At 43.3% G+C, this 24,339-nt stretch overlaps 1 protein-coding gene and 1 long non-coding RNA gene across 8 annotated transcripts in view; one reads left to right on the forward strand and one right to left on the reverse strand.

The window, feature by feature from the left end:
• LOC106097899 (uncharacterized) overlaps positions 1-24,339 on the forward strand; it is a 50,292-nt gene that overhangs the window by 8,601 nt on the left and 17,352 nt on the right. For 3 of the 6 annotated variants that reach the window (XM_019366146.2, XM_025897130.1, XM_019366145.2), the window contains one exon: positions 64-1,244. In XM_019366146.2, coding sequence (XP_019221691.2) covers positions 64-153 — 90 coding nt within the window. In that variant the 3' untranslated portion in view covers positions 154-1,244. Of the gene's footprint in view, positions 1-63; positions 1,245-4,301; positions 4,483-24,339 lie in introns of those variants that run through there. The other 3 variants (XM_025897132.1, XM_025897133.1, XM_019366148.2) reach the window with 3 other exon arrangements.
• LOC102077536 (uncharacterized) lies at positions 601-4,243 on the reverse strand. Of its 2 annotated transcripts, XR_001225335.3 has the most exons (4): positions 3,743-4,243; positions 3,221-3,492; positions 1,774-1,810; positions 601-1,670 (listed from the first exon to the last, which is right to left on the reverse strand). It is a non-coding gene; the product is annotated as an uncharacterized LOC102077536 (long non-coding RNA). The 2 variants fall into 2 exon arrangements; XR_003213272.1 differs by having other exon boundaries at positions 3,221-4,236.

Genomic DNA, 24,339 nt, shown 5'->3' on the forward strand with positions numbered 1-24,339 from the left:
ATGACTCCTTCAAGTACTACATGCTACTTTGTCCTGCTAGTTAAGCCTGCTGTCTGTTCTCAGGCCTCCTCCTGCTTCACTGGCATATATCCATCACCAGAGGGCTCCACTGACCTGCCTGCTGACATCAGAGCAAACCCCTGTGTCATGTGACCTGGCTGGAGTTGCAAAGCTGGACTCAGACCTAGCCCAGGCAAGTTCAAAGCCAGCTGTGGTAGAGAGAGCAATGAGTATAGTAAAGCACCGGAAGGATGAGGTGGAAACAGGAAGCGTGTAGATTCAGTGGACTTGGCATCCTTCATGACCTCATCCTGACTTAGCTGCTCCTCTTCCCCACTTCTGAATCCAAGCTGGGAGGCTCCAGGCTGTTAGCCTGCTGCTTCATAATCAGAACAAATCTGAATAAACTTTCCAAACACACCTCTGCTGCTTCCAAACAGCCTTTGAACATTTGCCTTTTGTTTATTCCCTCCCTCATTCTCGTCCTTGCCGTCAGGCTTCTCAGTCATATTGATGGTATCGGTCTCCATGCTCTCTTTACTCGCCTCTTTACAACTGCACATCCCTGAATCTAGATTCTGGAGCCTAACTTGATCAGTGTTGAGTCTCTCAGATTTCTCATAGTCTCAAATCACCTGCACTGGCTCACTGTAGCTGCTGCCTTTGAGAACAAACTTTAACATCACTTTGTCTTTCTCCCTCGCTTCAGTGCTGTCTTTACTTATGACTTACTTTACTAATTTACCCTTCATTTATTAACATCTGAACTTCTAAAAACTTCTCCTGTAGCTGTGATTTTGTTTAAATATTTAGGATAGAATTTAGGATTCAACTTACTTCGTTACACATGTATGAATACAGGGTAATGAAATACAGTTTGCATCTAATCAGAAGTGCAAGAGCAGTAAGTGCAATAAGAGCAGATTATATACAAGTAAGTTGAGAGCAGAAATACAGATGTAATACAGACAAATGTACAGATGTTCTGTTGTGTACATATGTACAGATATACAAATGATCTGTATAGCATACAGATGTTCTATATTGCTGTACAGATGGGCAGATATACACAGTGCTATGAATATATCTACCGTAGTGGAAGTGTAGCTCTCTGAATAGACTATAATGGTGAACAGTGTACCACTATAACAAAGACTATACTATGTCAGTGTCCTAAAACTATAGCAGTAACCAATGTGAGCATATGGTGAATGTTGAGAATGACATGATCATGGTTATTGGAAGGAGGAGTGTAGAAGGGCTAAGTGAGTCTGGATGGAAAGGTTCAGCAGGAGACGGAGTTCAGTAGGGTGACAGCTGTGGGGAAGATGTTCCTAAACCTGCTGGTTTTTGTCTGAAGGCTCCTGTAGCGCCTTCTGAAGGGGAGGAGCTGTATCAGAATCAGAATCAGAATACTTTATTAATCCACAGGGAAATTATGTGGGGATTAATAAAGTATTATGATTCTAATTCTGTAGCCAGACTCATCGTTGTCACTGATGAGACAATCACCGTGGTGTCATCTGCAGACTTGATGATGGAGTTGGATCCATACCTAGGTCTGCAGTCATAGAGGAACGGGCTCAGCACACAGCCCTTTTTATGGCTGTTTACTTTGGACAAGCAGGAAACAGAGGTGACGTTGACTTGTGGCTTCGCAGGATGATTCCCTTTAACAACAAGAGCATGCACACAGTTTGTTTTAGGCCACCATGAATAGCTCACATTGTAAATCACAAAGAGCCAGTATATGATACTGTAGCTTCCACTCACTGAGACAGGATGGCTCGTAGGAGGTGATTACACTCTGCTTCATTTGGTTCCAGTTCAGTTTAAGGGACAACAAATGGAAAGACAGAAACAACAAATGTTTGAAAAATATTTACTGCTAGAAAACATTCAGTGAAAAAAATATCGATTTTCCTGTTTGGCAAACTTCAAATCTGAGTCTCCAAAAGCCAATCAGACACTAGAGCTGGTGTAAACAGAGAGAGGAGATGAAGCTTCTTTTAGACACAGGAATGAAAATATTTAGATTCACCTAACAGGAAAATTCTCTATTTTAACACATTCCACTTCCACTTTCTTGCCATTAAGCATGAACACAGAAAAGTAAGAGTGTGATTGTGGCAAAAGATAAAACCTAAAATGGAGCGTTGTTAAAGGTCCCTGCTCACTGACCCCTCTGTCTGTTTTCTTAACTGCTGTATATATGCTTGATTATTTGGACTACATTGGCTTGTCCAGGTGCACTATGATTGTATCTGTGGGGCTTAAAAACGATGACATTTGTTCACACACTCACAGTGTGTGAACACACATTTTCAAAGATCAGGGAGCACTTTTTTGGGCTGGTCTGGAGACATTAACTGGCTCTAAGTGACAGAAAGCGCTGTACGGACTGAGAAAAAACAGTATTAATCCCTTTTTGGTGCACATTATGACAGCTGGGATTTATGTATTGTGTATATTATGTGTTGAGGTTTTGTCTTTGTGACTGAGGTCCTTACTGGCGGTGAGATTTGTATTGAGCGTGCAGTACAGAGTGCTCAGACACATGTGCTGTTCCAGAAACGGGATGTTTTTATTGTAGTCACTGTAGTGGTGATGCAATATAAATGAAGAGAACTGTGTGTGTGGCTGAGATACTCGTCACTTCTGCAGACGAGCAGCAGATTCAGTTCAACAGTCCACAGAGTATTTTCCCAAAAGTCTCGGGGATCATTGAGATGTTTTCTGCCAAAACTGAGACCAGCCTTTATTCCTTTTGCTCAGCAGGGGTTTCCATCTTACAGTGTGATTTAGCAGGTGGGGAAACCCTAAAATCAGCTGTAGTGGCTCTTTGTAGATTTACACAACTGAAATCAACAAGATGTAAGCAGATATTTCATGAGCTGTCCTGGCTGATTTCCACCCTCTACACTGACAGTTTACACTGTCTTTTTTCTACATTTAAACATCATCAGCTAAAATTCATATTCATCTCTGTTACACTTGATGTAACAGACCACGAGCACCACAGCCATTGTGCATCAGTCACACACAGTTCTTTACTGTAAACTAACCTGATTATCCTGCACTAATCTGCAGAGGATTTTCGTTGGTCTTTAAATAACACAGTTAGTCTAACTTAGCTTTGCAGTGTGTTTCACAATATGAGAACACGAGGACTTCTATGTAAGCTTTAAATTGACATCAAATCCCACTGAGCAGTCCTTACCTTTAAATATAAGCTCTCCTGTTCCTGTCCTGTATTCTTTCTCCGTCTCTGAGTGAGTTTATCTCAAACTCGTTTCTGCCCCTGTGAAATCCAGCAGCTGGACTTTTAGCTAGCAACACGCTGTGAGTCAAACTGCACAAAAACAGTTTGTGTGTTTGTAAATGGCCTCGCTAGAAGTCTGACTAGCTATCCAAACAGCTAAACATGAACCCAGGAACTCCAGACAATAGATGAGATCTTATGAAGTTTACTGGTTCTTTCATTTTGTGAAACTGTAACAATAAAGCATATGTGGAAATGTACATTACTCATCTGTACTGTTAACAACAACATACAGCCTTAAACCAATAACCTAACAATGCATTTGAGAAGCTAGCATGACGATTAGCACCGCTAATTAGCATATTAACTGGCGATCTCATTTACATATGAATAGCACATTGAAAACTTGTTAACTGTGATCCATCACACATAAAGACAACACTTGGAGTGTCTCGTTGCTTTTTACCATTAAATACTTACAGACAATGCTTTAACAAACACCCAAAAGAAGGACATGAATGTGGTGCGGCCATCTTGAAACAGCATAGCAAGAAAACATCCACTTCCTGTTTAACTCTTCTTCTACTGTCATAAAATATCAACTTAAAGGGGCCACAGGGTGGCACATTTTACTAACATCTGAAACATGGAATTAATTAAGCAGTAACATAACACTCCCCGCCTGGGATTATAACAATCCCACATTAAATTGTCAGTCACTAAACTTTTCGGGGGACAGCAGCAAAACTACTTCTGTTACAGGACGAGAGAAAGTCTTCTTATTGCCTGAGTGAGAAGTAGTTACTTCGACTTTCCTGACAAGTCCATCTTTCCCTGGGAAAGTCTTGGTTATGATGCACATGGGCCAATCGCTCCTCTTCACCTGAATATCTTTGAGCAGAACGATGTCCCCTTCCTTGAGACTTTGTTTCTTGTCCTGCCATTTGTGTTGTAACTGAAGAGTATGAAGGTATTCCCGTCTCCATTTGGACCAGAACATGTCAGCGAGACTTTGTACTCTTTTCCATTGTTCTTTCAGAAGTATCCCCTTTCCAAAATCACCAGGGGGTGGCGTTGCTGAGTCTGGTTTCATCGTGAGTAGCATTGATGGCGTGAGGATGAGAGGTGACTCAGGATGGAGGTTTGTGCATTTATATTAACAATGCTTGGTGCATGAACTCCACTACTACTGAGAGTCACTGCTCACCTAATGCGGAGTTTTTAATGGTTAAATGCAGACCTTATTATCTCCCCAGAGAACTCACTTCGATCATACTCACTGCAGTATATATCCCCCCCGACGCTAATGCTAGGTTGGCCATGAAAGAACTTTCTGCAGCCATTAACAAACACCAGAATAAACACCCCGAGGCTGCTTTTATTGTTGCTGGCGACTTCAACCACACCAACTTAAAGACAGTCCTCCCCAGATTCCACCAACATGTCTCCTGCCACACCAGAGGAGACAAGACTTTAGACCATGTTTATTCCAACTTGGCTGGAGCCTACAAAGCAACACCCCTCCCCCACATTGGACAATCGGACCATCTCTCCCTGTTCCTCACACCTAGGTATTCACCACTCATCCAACGTGTGAAACCTACTGTGAGGACAATTAAAGTGTGGCCAGAGGGGACAGACGCAGTGCTCCAGGACAGATTTAAAAACACAGACTGGAATATGTTCACCAACACAGACCTGGACCAGTACGCCTCATCTGTACTGGATTACATCTCCGAAACCACAGACAGTGTCACCACCCAGAAACGGATCACCATGTACCCCAACCAGAAGCCTTGGATGAACCGGGATGTTCGTCTCCTCCTGAAGGCCCGCAACACTGCTTTTAGGTCAGGAGATGCACACGCCTACAGTACAGCCAGGGCTAATCTAAAGAAGGGCATCAAAAAAGCCAAACACCACTACAAAAAGAAGGTAGAAGAACACTTCTCCAACTCCAACCCCCGACGCATGTGGCAAGGACTCCAGACCATTACAGACTACAGGACCATCAAACCCTCCCCCGCATCCTCTGATGTCTCCTTCCTCAACGAGCTCAACAACTTTTATGCTCGTTTTGAGCGAGGGAACCCCACGACCACAACCAAAACAGACACGACGCCAGACCACCAACCTCTGACTCTCTCCCCCACCGATGTAGGAGCGGTGCTGAGCAGGATCAATGTCCACAAGGCTGCAGGTCCTGATGGTATCCCCGGGCGTGTTCTCAGAGCGTGTTCTGGGGAGCTTGCAGGAGTCCTGACAGACATATTCAACCTGTCCTTGGCCCACGCTGTGGTACCGGCCTGCTTCAAATCCACCTCCATCGTCCCGATACCCAAAAACTCCAACCCATCTAGCCTCAATGACTACCGCCCAGTAGCCCTCACCCCCATCATCACTAAGTGCTTAGAGCAGCTGGTCTTAGCACACTTCAAATCCTGTCTCCCCCCACCCTGGACCCCCACCAATTTGCATACCGCCAGAACAGGAGCACAGAGGATGCAGTCTCCATCGCACTGCACTCTGTCCTCTCACACCTGGACAACAACAACACCTACGCCAGAATGCTGTTTTTAGACTTCAGTTCAGCATTCAATACAATCCACCCCTCACAACTCATCAGGAAACTGACAGACCTGGGCATCAGTTCCCTCATCTGCAAATGGTTACTGGACTTCCTGACCAACCGCCCTCAACATGTCCGACTGGATAACCGCTGCTCATCAACAATCACAATGAACACCGGTGTACCACAAGGCTGTGTGATGAGCCCTTTCCTCTACTCCCTCTTCACCCACGACTGCAGACCTGCTGATGGTTCTAACACCATCATTAAGTTTGCAGATGACACCACGGTGATTGGCCTCATCAGCGACAACGATGAGACCGCCTACAGGGAGGAGGTGCATCGTCTGGCTGAGTGGTGCGACACAAACAACCTGCTGCTTAACACCGAGAAGACCAAGGAGCTCATCGTGGACTACAGGAGGAATGCTGGCCCACATCCACCCATCCACATTAAGGGGACGGCTGTGGAGCGTGTGAGCAGCTTCAAGTTCCTGGGAGTCCACATCTCCGAGGATCTCACCTGGACGACCAACTGCTCCAAGCTGGTCAAGAAGGCTCACCAGCGCCTCTTCTTCTTGAGGACTCTGAGGAAGAACCACCTGTCCTCAGACATCCTGGTGAACTTCTACCGCTGCACCATCGAGAGCATCCTGACCAACTGTATAACAGTCTGGTACGGGAACTGCTCTGCCTCGGACCGGAAGGCGTTGCAGAGGGTCGTGAAAACTGCCCAGCGCATCGCCGGAGCACCACTTCCTGCCATAAAGGACATCTACAGGAAGCGGTGTCTGAAAAGGGCTGGGAAAATCATCAGAGACCCCAGTCACCCATCACATGGACTCTTCACCCTCCTGCCCTCTGGGAGGCGCTACAGGAGCCTCCGGACTAAGACCACCAGGTACCGGAACAGCTTCTTCCCCACAGCTGTCAGACTCCTGAACTCTGCCTCCTGACATCTGACCCACGTTAAACTCATGGACTGAACATACACACACCCACAACCACTAGCACTTTACCACTATCACAATTATCCTAACTGCACTACTGTATAGTTCTGTGTGAATATCATTCTGTACATATGATAATTTTTAATCCTACAACTGTTTATAACTTGCATAGTTCACATTTCTGTATAACTGTATATCTCAGATTTCTGTATAGTTTTTATTTCATATTTATATCCTGTTCATAGCCTGTACATAGCTTGTACTCACTACAGCCTGTACATACTTATAGTTATAGAATATTCATAACATACTTCACACCGTGTACATTATAACATACCATAATAGACCCATTTCTGTAATATACTTACACATCTATATTATTGCTAATATATATTGTAATATATCTATATCACGGCTAAAGCACTTCTGGATGGATGCAAACTGCATTTCGTTGCCCTGTACCTGTGACATGTGCAATGACAGTAAAGTTGAATTCTATTCTATTCTATTCTATCAGTGGACACAGGAATCAGAGGGCGAGCATTTATGATGGCGCAGACTTCTGCCATGAATGTTGACAACAGTTCATGTGTTAGTAGTGCTCTTTTGCAGTCCTGTAACATAGAATCAAGGATACGCCTGGCAATCCCAATCATTCGCTCCCAGGCACCGCCCATATGGGATGCATGTGGTGGGTTGAAGATCCATGAACAGTTTTGTTTGCTTAAGTAGCCTTCGACATCCTTGACCGACATGTTTGATCTGTCCATTTTCAGTTCACGAGAGGCGCCGATAAAGTTCGTACCGCAATCCGATCATAGTTGTCTTGCCGGGCCTCTGATTGCAAAAAGCCGCCTTAAAGCATTTATGAAGCTGTCTGTGCTCATTGATTCGATCAACTTGATATGGACTGCTCTTGTTGACAGACATGAGAACATCACGGCCCACCTTTTAGAGCTAGCTTGTCCTCCTCTCGTGCGCCATGTTACAATGTCCCATGGCCCGAACATGTCTACACCTACATATGTGAAGGGGGGTGCAACTCGCATTCGTTCAGATGGTAAGTTTCCCATTTGCTGACATTCTGCTTTTCCTCTCAATTTCTTGCATGTGACACACTTAAAAAGCACTGAACTGATAGCCCTTTTGGCCCCTACCATCCAGAACCCTGCAGCTCTAATGGCACCTTCTGTGAAATGTCTTCCTTGGTGTTTCACAGTCTCGTGATAGTGCCGTATTAAGAGCATTCCCAAGTGGTGTCGGGCAGGGATGATGAGAGGGTTAGTGGTGTCGATGCCCAGTTCAGATTGTATGATCCGGCCCCCAACTCTTAAGAGTCCATTACTGTCTAAAATCGGATGCAGTTTCCAGAGACTGCTTGAGGAGGAAATCTTGATTCCTTCCTGAATACACTTTATTTCCCTTTTGTAGCACTCACTCTGAACACTCTTTATGATGCAAACCTTCGCATTTTCCAATTCTTCCACCGTGGGTTGACAGAGATGCCAACCACGACAGCTGGATGCTTGGTTGGATTGACCAAAGGAACGAGCAATGTGGATCAAGCGGGCAACTGCTCTGAGGAGAGGACTGTAGTTGGAAAACTTCTCAAAATGAGGTGAACTTACTGTTGACTTTGTGGCTTGTGTCAGATTTGTTGCCACCAGCGGACGTATTTCCGTATCAAGGGCGGGATCCACAAGGTCAAACGTGACCGGAGATTGTGGCTGTGCAGACGGTTTGAGGAGAAAGGCCGGCCCTTTAAACCATGTTGTGCTGCTCAGTTGCGCTGCTGCAACAGAGCGGGACCCATAATCTGCTGGGTTGAGTTCGGATGGAACATGTTTCCACTGGTTGGAGCATGTTGATTGGAGGATGCGTTGGACCCTGTTATGCACGTACACATAAAATCTTCGTGACTGATTGTGGATGTAGCCTAGCACGACTTTACTGTCAGTGTAGTACTCAATGTCGTCAAAAGTGATGTCTATTTCCGCTACTATCAGCTCCGCAACTTCAACTGCAAGCACTGCAGCACATAACTCTAGCCTTGGAATTGTGAGGCCGGCTTGAGGAGCTAGCTTTGTTTTCCCAAACACAAAGCCGATTTCTGTTTCGTTTGAAGTAGACAGTTTGATGTAAGCGACAGCTGCAATGGCTTTCACGGATGCATCGGCAAATACACAAAGTTTTTTGGTTTGAGCGCCAGATGTAGAGAGGGAAGTGTAGGGGCGTGGTATTTGGAGACCTTCTAAATCTCGAAGTGAGTCCTTCCAAATGCTCCACTCTGCTTTCATGCTGTCTGGGAGTGCTGCATCCCAGTCATCCGTCAAGCTGGTAAGTTCTCTGAGAATCAGCCTGCCTTGAATTGTGATTGGAGCGAGAAACCCTAGGGGGCCGTAGAGACTATTAACAGTAGAGAGGACACCTCTACACGTGAAGGCCTTTTGCTCGTTTTCAACTTTGAATGTGAAAGTGTCCGTGTTAACATTCCACAGCAGCCCTAAACTGCGTTGCACTGGCAAGTCTTGAGCACACAGGTCCAAGTTTCCAATATTTTTTGCCCTGTCTTCTGGTGGAAAAGCCTCTAGGACCGTAGGTCGGTTGGAGATGACTTTGTGTAGTCTGAGATTTGAGGAAGCAAGAGCCTGTTGAGCTTGTTGGAGAACTTGTATAGCCTTTTCTTCAGTAGAAAATGACTTGAGAGCGTCATCGACATAGAAATCTCGCTCAATGAATGTCCGCACCTCACTCCCAAAATCTGGCTCACCAGTCGCTGCTGCTTTCTTCAACCCATATATGGCGACAGAAGGGGAGGGACTGTTCCCAAAAATGTGCACCCGCATGCGATACTCTCTAACTTCAGATGACATGTCATTATCTTTGTACCACAAGAAGCGGAGAAAGTCTCTGTGGCTCTCTTTGACAACAAAACAGTGGAACATGTGTTCAATGTCCGCCGTTATGGCCACCTGCTCCTTTCTGAATCTTATGAGCACCCCAACAAGACTGTTGTTGAGGTCGGGGCCTGTTAGCAACACGTCGTTGAGAGAGACTCCTTCATATGGGGCGCTTGAGTCGAATACGACCCTAATTTTGGCAGGTTTCTTCGGTGGTAAACTCCAAACAAAGGGAGGTACCAGCATTCCTGGTTCTGACTGAGAGCTGGTGCCACTTCAGCATGTCCTCTGGTAAGCATGTTCTCCATAAACTCCAGATGAGATCTTATAAAGTTTACTGGTTCTTTCATTTTGTGAAACTGTAACAATAAAGCATATGTGGAAATGTACATTACTCATCTGTACTGTTAACAACAACATACAGCCTTAAACCAATAACCTAACAATGCATTTGAGAAGCTAGCATGACGATTAGCACCGCTAATTAGCATATTAACTGGCGATCTCATTTACATATGAATAGCACATTGAAAACTTGTTAACTGTGATCCATCACACATAAAGACAACACTTGGAGTGTCTCGTTGCTTTTTACCATTAAATACTTACAGACAATGCTTTAACAAACACCCAAAAGAAGGACATGAATGTGGTGCGGCCATCTTGAAACAGCATAGCAAGAAAACATCCACTTCCTGTTTAACTCTTCTTCTACTGTCATAAAATATCAACTTAAAGGGGCCACAGGGTGGCACATTTTACTAACATCTGAAACATGGAATTAATTAAGCAGTAACATAACAGTGTTTGCTGATGTTTGTTGAGCTGATAGAAACGTTGCATTTGAAATGACCTGCCACAACAAGTTACTCCCTTTATGCTTGATCGTCTTCTGTAGGGCTCGTTAGATGCTGAAGTACAGCAACGGCAACTTACGGACACCTGCAGTCGTTGCAGAGCTGTACCAAAAGCAAAACCACACATCGGCCCACTTAGACCTGTTACTATGGCACACGTCACCTCTTTTTATGTGACGTCCCCTGGTGATTATTTGAAAGAGGACTGAAGGCTCAGAGTGACAAAAACAATAACTCCCTGCAAATGTGTTAAACCAAAAGTAACGAGAAAATGTAAGCAGTCCAAATTACAGACGTGTTTAAAAATGTAAAAGGTTGTCAGAAAAACAACTACATTTAAGTACAGATGCCTGATAATTCTACTTGAGTACAGTAGAGTACAAAGTATTTGTACTTTGTTATTAGTGATGAACACTGACCTTAACTGAGGCAGGTGAGTCGTGCAGCTCTTTGGATGTTGTTCTTGGCTGTTTTGTGACCTCTTGGAAGAGTCGTGGCTGGACGGCCGGCCACTCCTTTTTCACCACTGTTCCATGTTTTCCATTTGTGGATAATGGCTCTCCCTGTGGTTTGGTAGAGTCCCATAGCTTTAGACATGGCTTTATAACCTTTTCCAGACTGACAGATCTCAATTGTGAATTTCTTAGGATGCCAGCATGATGTCTGGCTTTTGAGGATCTTCTGGTCTGTGACACACCACAGTTAATTTATCTTAATAATAAACACTTTCATTTAGAAAGTGCATTTTGTGTTTACTTGTATTGTTGTGTAATATTTAAATGTGATCATCTGAAACATTTATGTGTGACACTTTTTTACACCACTGTATATTATTTGATTTGATTTTTTTTATATATTTCTGTCTTTTTTTGACCAAAAATGCCAGGGCCGATTTCCTCCCAGTCCAGCCCTGATTCCTCAATCATTCTTGTGGGCAGCATCTCTCAGACCATGAAGATTTGTACTCATTTACATGGCGGGCCACATACAGCCCACTGTAAACTTCAGTGGGCTGGACCAGTGAAACTCCCCTATCTGTCAGTGCAAAGAAGTAACATATTTAACTGTTTTTCTACATGATAAAGAAAAAGCTGCTGTGACAAAGACAGAAATCTGTTGGCACGGCGCTTTGTACTTAAATCGTAAGAAATAAATGTGTAAAAATACAGAAAAAAGCCCTGACAGCCCATTGCTCAGACTGCACAGTTTTTTCCTTTTGTTTTTCAAACTGTAGTCATAAAAAGCAGAAATTTCTGTAGTAAAAAGTTTAAAACAAACTTTTCTGTCATTTAATTGTTATTTGCTTGATGAGTTTGTGTAGTATAAATGGCATAGGTCAGGGGTGGCAAACCTAAGGCCTGGGGCCCACTTGAATCTATGAATATATGAAGGATTTTGGACTTTTAACTCCATTTTAAAAGTTTTATCAGATTTTCCTACTGATAGAGACGTCTCCCATTCATATTACACCAGGTAATTAATTAGATTAGATATTTTTCACTTTAGACTACATGTTTATTTTCTTTTTGAAGCAAGTGGTCCACAGTAAAAAATAAATACATAAATAAATGAAACTTTGCTGAATTACTGAAGAACTCTGTTTTTTAATTACAGGTGTCTGGGCACTAAGCTAAGAGAATCTTTGCTGTAATTTTACACATTTATATATTTGTTCTGCCACATTCACATAGGATAGAATTTAGAATAATCATACAGAAACTTGTAGTCATGCAAAACTGAGACATACTGTTGAAATTAGACTTGTTTTTCTGATATTAATTGGGATTAAATGTGTCTTTAAACATCTTTACACTGACAGAAAGGGCAGTTTCACTGGTTTCGCCAAAGTGGGCTGTGTGTGGCCCACGATGTAAGCTGAGTTTGACATCCCTGAAGTAGGTTATACTATGGCTGGGAACTAAAGCTGCGCCTGATACTGCACATCTAGAATAAACCAGCAAGGTATTGTCTTATTATACATGGAGAGCATTGTTTACAACTACTGCTGTGCTACTGAATGTTTGCTAAGGAATCAAAACAAACTGAAACTGAAGCAAACTCGTCCCCATAAATGTTATTGTGAAACACATGGAAAGCAGGGTTGAACAGACAGAGTGAAACGAGTTTAATAAAGACCAAATACTCAGTGCATCATGGGAAGCCTTGAGCAGCTTTGGCCAACTGAGGGAGGATTCAAGGTCAGGTAGTCCAGTCCCAACTGTAAGTCTAATCTTAAAAACACAGAAACCAACCTGAAAGCTGAAAACTATGAAAAAACTGAAGTTGGTTGCAGAACATCCGAGTTTAATAAAGACCGCAGTTAAACATAGGATCCAGAAGGCTGTTCCAAAAGGTTTATTATGACAATGCTGATTTAGTACATTTAACAGATGGAGGGTGTGTTGATGGACTAATGGATGGATGATTTTTTTCTATACATTCGAATTAGCATTTCCATTTCTTCAAAGTTAACAACACAACCATACATTCAGCTGAGGAAAAATCTGTTTACATTGCATGATCATCATTTAAAAGGTTAAGTGGAGCTGTCTTAATTTACAGGAAGTGTCCAACAGACTGACAGGAAATTGGAAAGGATTTTGTTATTTTTTTTTTTTGAATGGATCGTCAGAGAGAGTTTTTAAGACAGCCTGATAATAATAAATTACAAGAGAAGTAATTGAAGTAGTAAATGCATAAACAAGCTTTTCAGTATTACTCTGAGGCAGGATGTTTCTAATTTCAGAGATATTACAGAAATGTTAGAAAGCTGTCCTACATATTTGTTTAATGTGCACCTTGAAGCACATATCCTGGTCAAAAATGACTTCAATATTACAGATAATATTTAACCACATAAACATCAAAATCATGTGTAACAGCTGGGGGAAGTACAAAGGAAGGCTCCAGTCACTCCAGGCTTCCTCATGGTTCTGAAAAAAATGGGCTGCACACAAACTCGTGCCTTGTACCTCTTGACTCATATCAGCTAATTTCACTCCTGCTGGCACTGAATAACAAGTTTCTTCAGCACTGATTTAAAGTCAAATTCAGAGTCACAAAACCAATTAGAAAATAAAGTTGGTATAAAGAGAGATCAGCCATCGAGAGAGGAGCTGAAGCTTCTTTTAGGCAGAGGATGAGTGCATCAAGACTCCATCAAGAAGCATCAAGTAGTCGTCAGTGTAGATGGTGAAGAGGATTGGAGGCAGAACCGTTGCCCGTGGGGCCCCCGTACTGCAGACAACCCTGCTCTGAGTTTTCACATGCTGTGGTCGGTCGGCCAGATAGTCCAGTATCCATGTAGTGAGGTGATGGTCCACTCCTGAGTTCTCCAGCTTGTCCTCCAGGACTGTGGGAAGAATGGTGTTGAAGGCACTGGAGAAATCAAAGAACATGATTCTCACAGTGCTCCGAGCGGTCCCCAGGTGAGACAGGGAACGATGTAGGAGGTGAATAAGAGCATCTTCCGCTCCAGTGCCAGGCTGGTAGGCAAACTCAAGTGGGTCCAGAGATGAGCTCATCAGGGGCCGAAGCTGAGCCAGGACCAGCCGCTTCAGGGTCTTCATTGGTGGGATTTCAGAGCCACCAGCCTGTAGCTGTTGAGGCCCTTGGGACATGGAGTCTTTGGCACTGGTACAACACAAGAGGTTTTCCAGAGCTGTGGAACTCTCCCCAGCCTCAGGTTCAGGTTGAAGATGTGCTCCATCACCCTACGTAGGTTGATCTGTGCAGGACCTGACAACCCTGCCATCTGGACCTGCTGCCTTCTTGGCTTTCATCCTCCTCAGTTCTCTCCTAACCTGGATGGTTGAGAGAGACAGGCTGGAGCTGTGTGTTGGTTGTGTATAGGATGCTGTGGTTGGGGGTGGGGAGTAGTGACCAGGGTGTGTGGAGGAGGTGTGAAGTGGCTGAGGTGGAACAGCAGGATGGGGGGTGGGTGAGTCTGCAGCCAATGTTTAAGACTACATCCTGGATGAATCAAACCTGTTAAAGAAGTGATTCAGTTCATTTGCCCACCTCACATCACCCCTGGGCAGAGAAAGAAATCATCTGTCATGTGTGTCTGTGGACTGTGGGAGAAAGCCAGAGAACCTTGAGAAAACAACCCACACAGGCAAAGGAGAACATGCAGACTCCACTCAGACAACAGGAGCTTTCTTGCTGTGAGGTGATAGTGCTAACCACTGAACAAAAAAGTTTATGATCCATAAATAATTGGACATGATGTGATCTAACTGGGATAATCTATTGATTCAGTCAGTCTTAAAATCAACAACATAATGAGACGAGTTACATTTTCTGTGGTGATACATCTCCAGACCTTCAGCTGTGCCTTGATCTTCAGCAAGGGGAATGCAGCTCAGGACATGTTGGTCACAAATCCCATCATCTCTGAATGAAGGAATTCTGAGGCTCTTTACTGTATCTAATAGTTTTCAGTAGATTAAGTCTGCATGTTTGTTGCTATATGTTTATTTCTTCCTGTCCAATGTTTGGACTAAATCTATATATAACATCCATCCATCCATCCATCCATTCGCTTCCGCTTATCCTTTTTCAGGGTCGTGGGGGGCGCTGGACTCTATTCCAGCTGTCATAGGGCGAGAAGCAGGGTGCACCCTGGAAAGGTCGCCAGTCTGTCGCAGGGCTAACACACAAGGACAGACAACCATTCACACTCACATTCACTCCCGCATTCACACCTATGGGCAATTTGGATTTTTCAATTAACCTATCCCCACAAAGTGCATGTTTTTGGACTGTGGGAGGAAGCTGGAGTACCCGGAGAGAACCCACGCAAACACGGGGAGAACATGCAAACTCCACACAGAAAGACCCTGCTGGCCAACAGTGTGGCAACAGTGCTAACCACCGTGCCACCGTGCTGCCCATACATATAACATGAAATATATAAAACATAAAATGCATGTGTATCCCCTGAGCCATGCTTGCTTTTATTTGTAGCCTGAAATCAGTGACTTTTGCATACAAGAAATAAAATCAGTCTCTGAAAACAGGAAGCTGGGTCTAAGAACATGCTGACCTTTTGGGCCCCACAGGACTTTTCAGTCTCCTATATGTGCCTCTGTGTCCCTTCAATTGGTTCGAACAGTGGGGAAGGGCTTTCCAAGGCATTCTTTGACCAGTGAATTGCATTTTTGTGGTATCAAAAAGAACTTCAAAGGTTGTGACTTACTGATCTGGTTGACTGTGATATTGAGTCATGGTAGTGTTGTCCCCTACCTAAAATACTCAATAGCTGGAGACAAAGAAAATAACAGAACTAGGATTTTTCATGTGGCTTTCCCTTTTTATGTGCATGTAACAGTGCAAACCTTGACAAGTCTTAAATAAATATGTTATTAAATTCGGTTCTTCTTGAATTATTTGGTGAAAGAGAAAGACTGAACTCAGAGTGGTAAAGCTCAAAAAATGATCTTTATTTTACATTTCCGGAAATGGAGACCGAACACACGTGCTCAGGTCTGAAAGCTTTAGAAGGCAGCCTGATTATATATATAGTTCCGCTGCACGTCACACACTTTGGCTGTGTCCCAATTCAGGGTATGCACGCTTGAAGTACGCACACTACGCGTACTACGTACAGTAGTACGCGTTTTCTGTTTGGGACACAGCCATTAGCTGTGTCCCAAAACGTGGGCTGCATCCTCCAGAGGCCGCATTTGAAGGCCGATTACATCACAGCCCGGCGACGAAGGCTGTCCCAATTCGTCGACTCCTTCAAATGCAGCCGACAAATGCGTCCTTCATTTCCCCGAATTTGAAGGATGGGTTGGGTGTGTCCTTCGTGGCCCACCATATCCCAGAATTCATAGCGCGGCCCAGCCAAATTTCAGCTGCCAACAATGGCGGCCGCTACTAAGTTTTAAAATTAGTCTTATTAATCTTTCTGGGTCACAAAATAAACTTTTAACATATTTTCAGGCGAGAAAGTGGCGGTGTAAACTTCAAATATCTGCTTGGTTTATCAAGACATCGCATATTTGCAAAAGTGCGCCGACGTTTTCGGAGATGTCTGTTACCCACCCGCTCGATAGCAAACCGGGGGATTGTTTGCCTTATTTCGGTGTTTTATTTGTTTGTGAGTAAATCGGGTTGGCTGAGATCAAAGTTATTAGATTATTAGATTAAATAAAACTTTATTAATCCATCGGGTGGGTTCCTCCGGGATTTTCACACAGCTGAATAAACGTCAAAAAGAAAACTGATTAAACAGAAGTGTGAGACAGTCGATAATTTACGCCAGTGTCCTGTTATATTTTAGATAGCAAGGAGCAGACGGCCGAGTTTATTAAACTCCACCGACACAGCGGTGACGCAAATCTGAAGGCTAGACCATCCCATTTCACAGCCTCGCACTTCCGGCCTTCTCGGTCTTCGAAGAACCCGGCCCACATAGACCGCGAAGGCCGGGTCCTCCGAAGGATGCAGCCGACGTTTTGGGACACAGCTATTGACTGTAGAAAACATGGACGACGCGACAGCTCCCCAAAAATGAAGCCAAAACGTCTCTATCGCCCCCTGGTGTCTGGCTGCAGTGTAGGTCATAAACCCCGCCTCCTCCATGTTAATTCAATTCAATTCAATTTTATTTATATAGCGCCAAATCACAACAAAAGTCGCCTCAAGGCGCTTTATATTGTACAGTAGATAGCACAATAATAAATACAGAGAAAAACCCAACAATCATATGACCCCCTATGAGCAAGCACTTTGGCGACAGTGGGAAGGAAAAACTCCCTTTTAACAGGAAGAAACCTCCGGCAGAACCAGGCTCAGGGAGGGGCGGCCATCTGCTGCGACCGGTTGGGGTGAAAGAAGGAAAACAGGATGAAAGACATGCTGTGGAAGAGAGACAGAGATTAATAACAGATATGATTCGATGCACAGAGGTCTATTAGCACATAGTGAGTGAGAAAGGTGACTGGAAGGGAAAAACTCAATGCATCATGGGAATCCCCGGCAGCCTACGTCTATTGCAGCATAACTAAGGGAGGATTCAGGGTCACCTGGTCCAGCCCTAACTATATGCTTTAGCAAAAAGGAAAGTTTTAAGCCTAATCTTGAAAGTAGAGATAGTGTCTGTCTCCCGAATCCAAACTGGAAGTTGGTTCCACAGAAGAGGGGCCTGAAAACTGAAGGCTCTGCCTCCCATTCTACTTTTAAATACTCTAGGAACAACAAGTAGGCCTGCAGTGCAAGAGCGAAGTGCTCTAATAGGGTGATATGGTACTACAAGGTCATTAAGATAAGATGGGGCCTGATTATTTAAGACCTTGTATGTGAGGAGCAGGATTTTGAATTCAATTCTGGATTTAACAGGAAGCCAATGAAGGGAAGCCAAAACAGGAGAAATATGCTCTCTCTTTCTAGTCCCTGTCAGTACTCTTGCTGCAGCATTTTGGATTAGCTGAAGGCTTCTCAGCGAGTTTTTAGGACTTCCTGATAATAGTGAATTACAGTAGTCCAGCCTGGAAGTAATAAATGCATGAACTAGTTTTTCAGCATCACTCTGAGACAGGATATTTCTAATTTTAGAGATGTTGCGCAAATGGAAGAAAGCAGTCTTACATATTTGTTTAATATGTGCATTGAAGGATATGTCCTGGTCAAAAATGACTCCAAGGTTTCTCACAGTGTTACTGGAGGCCAAGGTAATGCCATCCAGAGTAAGAATCTGCTTAGATACCATATTTCTAAGATTCTCAGGGCCGAGTACAATAACCTCAGTTTTATCTGAATTAAGAAGCAGAAAGTTAGCGGCCATCCAGGTCTTTATGTCTTTAAGACATTCCTGCAGTTTAACTAATTGGTGTGTGTTACCTGGCTTCATGGATAGATAGAGCTGCGTGTCATCTGCATAGCAGTGAAAATTTATGCTATGTCTTCTAATGATGCTGCCTAGGGGAAGCATGTATAATGTAAATAGAATTGGTCCTAGCACTGAACCCTGTGGAACACCATAATTGACCTTAGTGTCTGAAGAGGACTCTCCATTTACATGTACAAACTGGAGTCTATTAGATAGATATGATACAAACCACTGCAGTGCAGTACCTGTAATACCTACAGCATGTTCTAATCGCTCTAATAGGATATTATGGTCAACAGTATCGAACGCAGCACTGAGGTCTAGCAGGACAAGCACAGAGATGAGTCCACTGTCAGAGGCCATAAGAAGATCATTTGTAACCTTCACTAAAGCTGTTTCTGTGCTGTGATGAGCTCTGAAACCTGACTGAAACGCTTCAAATAAGCCATTCCTCTGCAGATGATCAGTTAACTGTTTGACAACTACTCTTTCAAGGATTTTTGATATGAAAGGAAGGTTGGAGATTGGCCTATAATTAGCTAAGACAGCTGGGTCTAGAGATGGCTTTTTAAGTAAAGGTTTAACTACAGCCACCTTGAAGGCCTGTGGTACATAGCCGATTATTAGAGATAGGTTGATCATAATTAAGATCGAAGAATTAATTAATGGCAGGACTTCTTTGAGCAGTTTTGTAGGAATGGGGTCTAAAAGACACGTTGATGGTTTGGAGGAATTAATTATTGAAGTTAACTCAGAAAGATCAATTGGAGAAAAAGAGTCTAACTTAACATTGATGGTACTAAGAGTAGCTGTAGATAATATTACATCTGTGGGATGATTATTGGTAATTTTTTCTCTAATGATAAAAATTTTATTTGTGAAGAAGTTCATGAAGTCATTACTAGTTAACGTTAAAGGGATTGTTGGCTCAGTAGAGCTCTGACTTTTTGTCAGCCTGGCTACAGTGCTGAAGAGAAACCTGGGGTTGTTCTTATTTTCTTCAATCAGTGACGAATAGTAAGATGTTCTGGCTTTGCGGAGGGCTTTCTTATAAAGCAGCAAACTATTTCTCCAGGCTAAATGATGATCCTCTAAATTTGTGACACGCCATTTCCTCTCCAGCTTACGAGTTATCTGCTTTAGGCTACGTGTTTGAGAATTATACCACGGAGTCAGGGACTTTGGATTTGAGGCCTTAGTTTTCACAGGAGCTACAGTATCCAGAGTCGTACGTAGTGAGGAGGTAAAATTATTAACAAGATAATCGACCTTTGTTGGAGTAGCGTTCAGATAGCTGCTCTGCTCTATGTTGGTACAGGGCATTGAAGATGATAACAGTGGGTGGATTATATTCTTAAACTTAGTTACAGCACTTTCAGAAAGACATCTACTTTGATAAAGTCTACTCTCCACTGCTGTGTAATCAATTATTGTAAATGTAAATGTTATCAGGAAATGATCAGACAGCAGAGGGTTTTCAGGAAACACTGTTAAATATTCAGTTTCTATGCCATATGTTAAAACAAGATCTAGAGTGTGATTAAAGTGGTGGGTGGGTTCTTTTACATTTTGAGAGAAGCCAATTGAGTCTAATAACAGATTAAATGCGATGTTGAGGCTGTCATTTTTAGCATCTACATGGATGTTAAACTCACCCACAATAATTATTTTATCTGAGCTGAGCACTAAATCAGATAAAAAGTCTGAGAAATCAGAGAGAAACTCTGTGTAAGGCCCAGGTGGACGATAGATGATAACAAGTAAGACTGGTTTCTGAGTTTTACAGCTGGGGTGGACGAGGCTAAGCATCAGGCTTTCAAATGAATTAAAAGTCTGTCTTGGTCTTTCGTTAATTAATAGACTGGTGTGAAAAATTGCTGCCACACCGCCCCCTCGGCCTGTGCTTCGGGATTTCTGGTAGTTAGAATGACTCGGGGGTGTTGATTCATTTAAACTAACATACTCATCCGGCTGCAACCAGGTTTCTGTAAGGCAGAGTAAATCGATTTGTTGATCAATTATTAAGTCATGTACTAACAGAGACTTGGAGGAGAGAGACCTAATATTTAATAATCCACATTTCACTGTTTTACTCTTTGGTTCAGATGTGGATACTGTATTGTTCTTTCTTTGTGATTTTTTATGTTTAAGTTGTTTATTGCTGGTTTTTAGTTTGTTTTTTGTCTTTTTGGGAGCTGACACAGTCTCAATGGAGATGGGTTTTTGGGGGGGTAGCAGGAGGAGAGAAGCTGCAGAGAGGCGTGTAAGACTGCAACTCTGCTTCCTGGTCCCAACTCTGGATAGTCATATTTTGGGGGGTTTAATGAATTTGTCCATATTTCTAGAAATGAGAGCTGCTCCATCCAAAGTGGGATGGATGCCGTCTCTCCTAACAAGACCAGGTTTCCTCCAGAAGGTTTGCCAATTATCTATGAAGCCCACATCGTTTCTGGGACACCACTCAGACAGCCAGCAATTTAAGGAGAACATGCGGCTAAACATGTCACTCCTGGTCTGATTGGGGAGGGGACCAGAGAAAACTACAGAGTCCGACATTGTTTTTGCAAAGTTACACACCGATTCAATATTGATTTTAGTGACCTCCGATTGGCGTAACCGGGTGTCATTACTGCCGACGTGAATTATGATCTTACTGTATTTACGTTTACCCTTAGCCAGCAGTTTTAAATTTCCTTCAATGTCGCCTGCTCTGGCCCCTGGAAGACAATTGACTATGGTTGCCGGTGTCTCTAGCTTCACATGTCTGAGAACAGAATCACCAATTACCAGAGTTTGACCCCCGGCGGGTGTGTCGCCGAGTGGGGAAAAACGGTTAGACACATGAACAGGTTGGTGGTGTACCTGGGGCTTCAGTTTAAGACTATGCTTCCTCCTCACCGTCACCCAGCCGCCCTCTTTCCCCAGCTGCTTGGGGTCTGCCGGGGAACAGCTAGCGGGGCCTACGCTATCTTCGGCTGCACCAGCTACAGGGGCCTGGCTAGCTACGGGTGAATGAAGGGTGCGAAGCCGAGTCTCCAATTCAGTAATCCTGGCCTCCAGAGCTGCAAATATGCTACATTTATTACAGGTATCATTACTGCTAAAGGAGGCCGAGGAGTAACTAAACATCTGACACAATGAGCAGGAAAGTGCAGGAGGGACAGGTGAAGTAGCCATGGTGCTAACGAGTCGGCTACGAGCTAAGCTAGCGAAACAGTAAAGAGACAGTGAGTGAATACTTTGGCTATAAATTAGGTAGTGAGTACACAGAAAGGGTGATTCAGATGAAGCACGTTAAGATTATACTATGAAAAAGGGATGTATCAAAAGATTTAAATTAAATTGCTAAGCAGAAAAGCTACTCAGAAACACCACTGTGTTTGAGCAGGAACAGGAAGTGATACTCTACCACAGAGCGAGCGAACACCACTGTTAGCGGATGGGACTGGGGTCAGACTAAAATAAATTAATTCTCCTCAGATAATTTTTTTCCAAAGATTCTTTCTTTTGTTATCAATAGTTCTCATCATGCTGATTGATGTCCAAGGGGTCTCCTTTCCCATAAGTTTGATTCTAATTCCTACCGCGGTGATGTTAAATTGGGGTGAAACGTCATCATAACAGCTTTGACTGGCAGCTGCAGTCACGGAGAAACTTGCGTATCTGTGTTCGGGAATAGCAGATAGAGCGTAGGCTCTGAGAGGAGGGCCAGCGTTTACGCTACGAAAACACGACCGAGTGTTTTAACCTGACAGCCTGAGGTGTTCTTCAGTAAACTGGACTACCCGACAGAAGGACCCGAGGCCCCACTGCACTTTTTCGGTAAGTTAAACGTGTTTGTAAGCTAATCCGTAACTACCGTCCTTAGGTCCTGAGACCTAGCTAGCTAAAATGAGCACTCGGCTGTCGGGGTTCGTTTAGCTAATCTGTGCAGGTGAATGAATTTACTAAAGAAATCAAGAGAAACGCCCCGGGCTGCTCAGTCACTAATTACTGTTACTGTACTTTTATTACAAGTATTATACTGTAAAAGCAACAGGCTGCACCCTGCTGCAGCTCCTGTGCAGAGCTGAATATTAAATATGTGCAAACAACAGCATGTTTTCAGTCTCTTGCCACATCTGTAAAGACAGTAACATCTTTTTTAAAAGCTTGTACTTCAGTAACTCCTCATTAATCAGGAACTATGGATTAAAGTACTGTAGTGTACTGTAATACTGAAAAAATGTAAGAGAAGAACTTCAGATCCTGAGTGTGTGAGGACAGAAGAATCAGCTTTATTTCAATGTTGAGGGATAAAATTTATATCTGAGTTTGGTGGTTCTGTTGTCTTTGTGATTACAGGAGCTGCCCTCAGATTCAGACCTCAGCACCACCCAGTGACAGCAGACAGATCATCCAACATGTTCACATGTTAACTGCAAAATGAACTGATGAAAACAGTACAAAGGTTAAAGTACCACATGTCCTGTAGTGAAAGCTGCAGCTTTATTGATAAAGTTAAAGACAAAAAACAAAAGGATTAATCACTCATGTAACTGTGTCACTATATATCAGCATTAACAGGACCTCAGTTTGGTGTTTCACAAAGCTGCTGATCTCAGACCTGCACAGCTTCCGCTTTAAACACTTGATGTACTCAGCTGCATGAAGAGCATATGAGATTTTCTCTAACACAATTAAATAAAACCTGATGAAGGTCAAAGGTCGTCACTTGTATGTTGAACTACAAACTTGTCATCTGAAATTCTTTCACAGTTTTTTGCAGATAGTGTGTTATTTACCATAAAGTGATGCAGAGTTATTCATACCAGAGTAACCAGAGAGGATCATATATTTTTAAATATATAACTTTCTACAGGACTGAATATAATATCTTTATGTAAAAGTCTGGAGCCTCTGGGGAGTATCCGAGTATTTATAACATTACACAAACCAAAGGTCTCCATCACAGTGTTCATGAAATGCTGGGTTTATCCATCTCCTGGGGCGGGCCTACAGAGGAGTGCTGAAGATTTCCCTGTGAGGGAGCTGCTGGTGAAGATCATGAGTCCTGCTTTATCAATGCGATGAGCTTCAGTCTTCCTGGTGTTTCTTAAATGAAGCCTCTCTCAGTGGGTCAACAGAACTTCTGGCACAGGACATCTGTGATGAAAGAAAAGGAAGAAGTTTCTCCAAACCTCTGGACCCAGGAAACCCAGCTTGGTCCTGGTGGTCTCCCTCACTAGTTTCTCTCCAGGGTGAATGTAGCTGTGGATATAATATGGACTCTATTATTAAATGAAAAGAACAAATCGCACTACACTACTGAAACGTTCTGCTGATGTTTTTAAAGTTTCCATGTTACCAGGCTGTAGAGGGCTCTGAAGATTTAAACAATTTTAGATCCATTACACTCACAGTCTTATGTTAAAATCTCAAAGGACAGCATTATATTTTTGATATTAACAGTAACTCTGGGCTTCTGTGGAGTGTGCAGATGATCTCATCGCTGTCTAAAAATGGATAAAAACAAACATAAGAAGTGCTGAATCCTTCAATAACACAGACTATTAGAGTAGCAGGTGTGTAGCATCGCTAACTAGCTAGCAACAAGCCTCCAACACAGTGCGTATGCTAGCGGCTAATCTAACTAACGAATTAATAACAAAGTGATTTTAGAACTATAAGATGATAAGCTGTGCATCTTTTTTTATAACAGTGACATGGTTGTATTTACCTTAATTAAACGAGTCGTCAGCCGCGGTAAACCAGCAAAAAAACTCGAGCAGCCGGGCTACGTAAAAAGTGTAGGGGGGCGTGTTTGCGGTCACGTCCAGCGGGTGTGTGGGCGGGAGCGTTACACAGTCGCTCCACCTCAAGTCACTACTGCGCAGACTCTGGCTCCAAATTTGCAAGATGGCTGCCTCCACAAGCGGGGTATTTTGGCTTTATTTTTGCACAATGGGAGGAGGCGGTGTCGCGT

The sequence above is a fragment of the Oreochromis niloticus genome, linkage group LG12 (genome assembly GCF_001858045.2).
Source record: "Oreochromis niloticus isolate F11D_XX linkage group LG12, O_niloticus_UMD_NMBU, whole genome shotgun sequence".
Lineage (NCBI taxonomy): Eukaryota > Metazoa > Chordata > Actinopteri > Cichliformes > Cichlidae > Oreochromis > Oreochromis niloticus.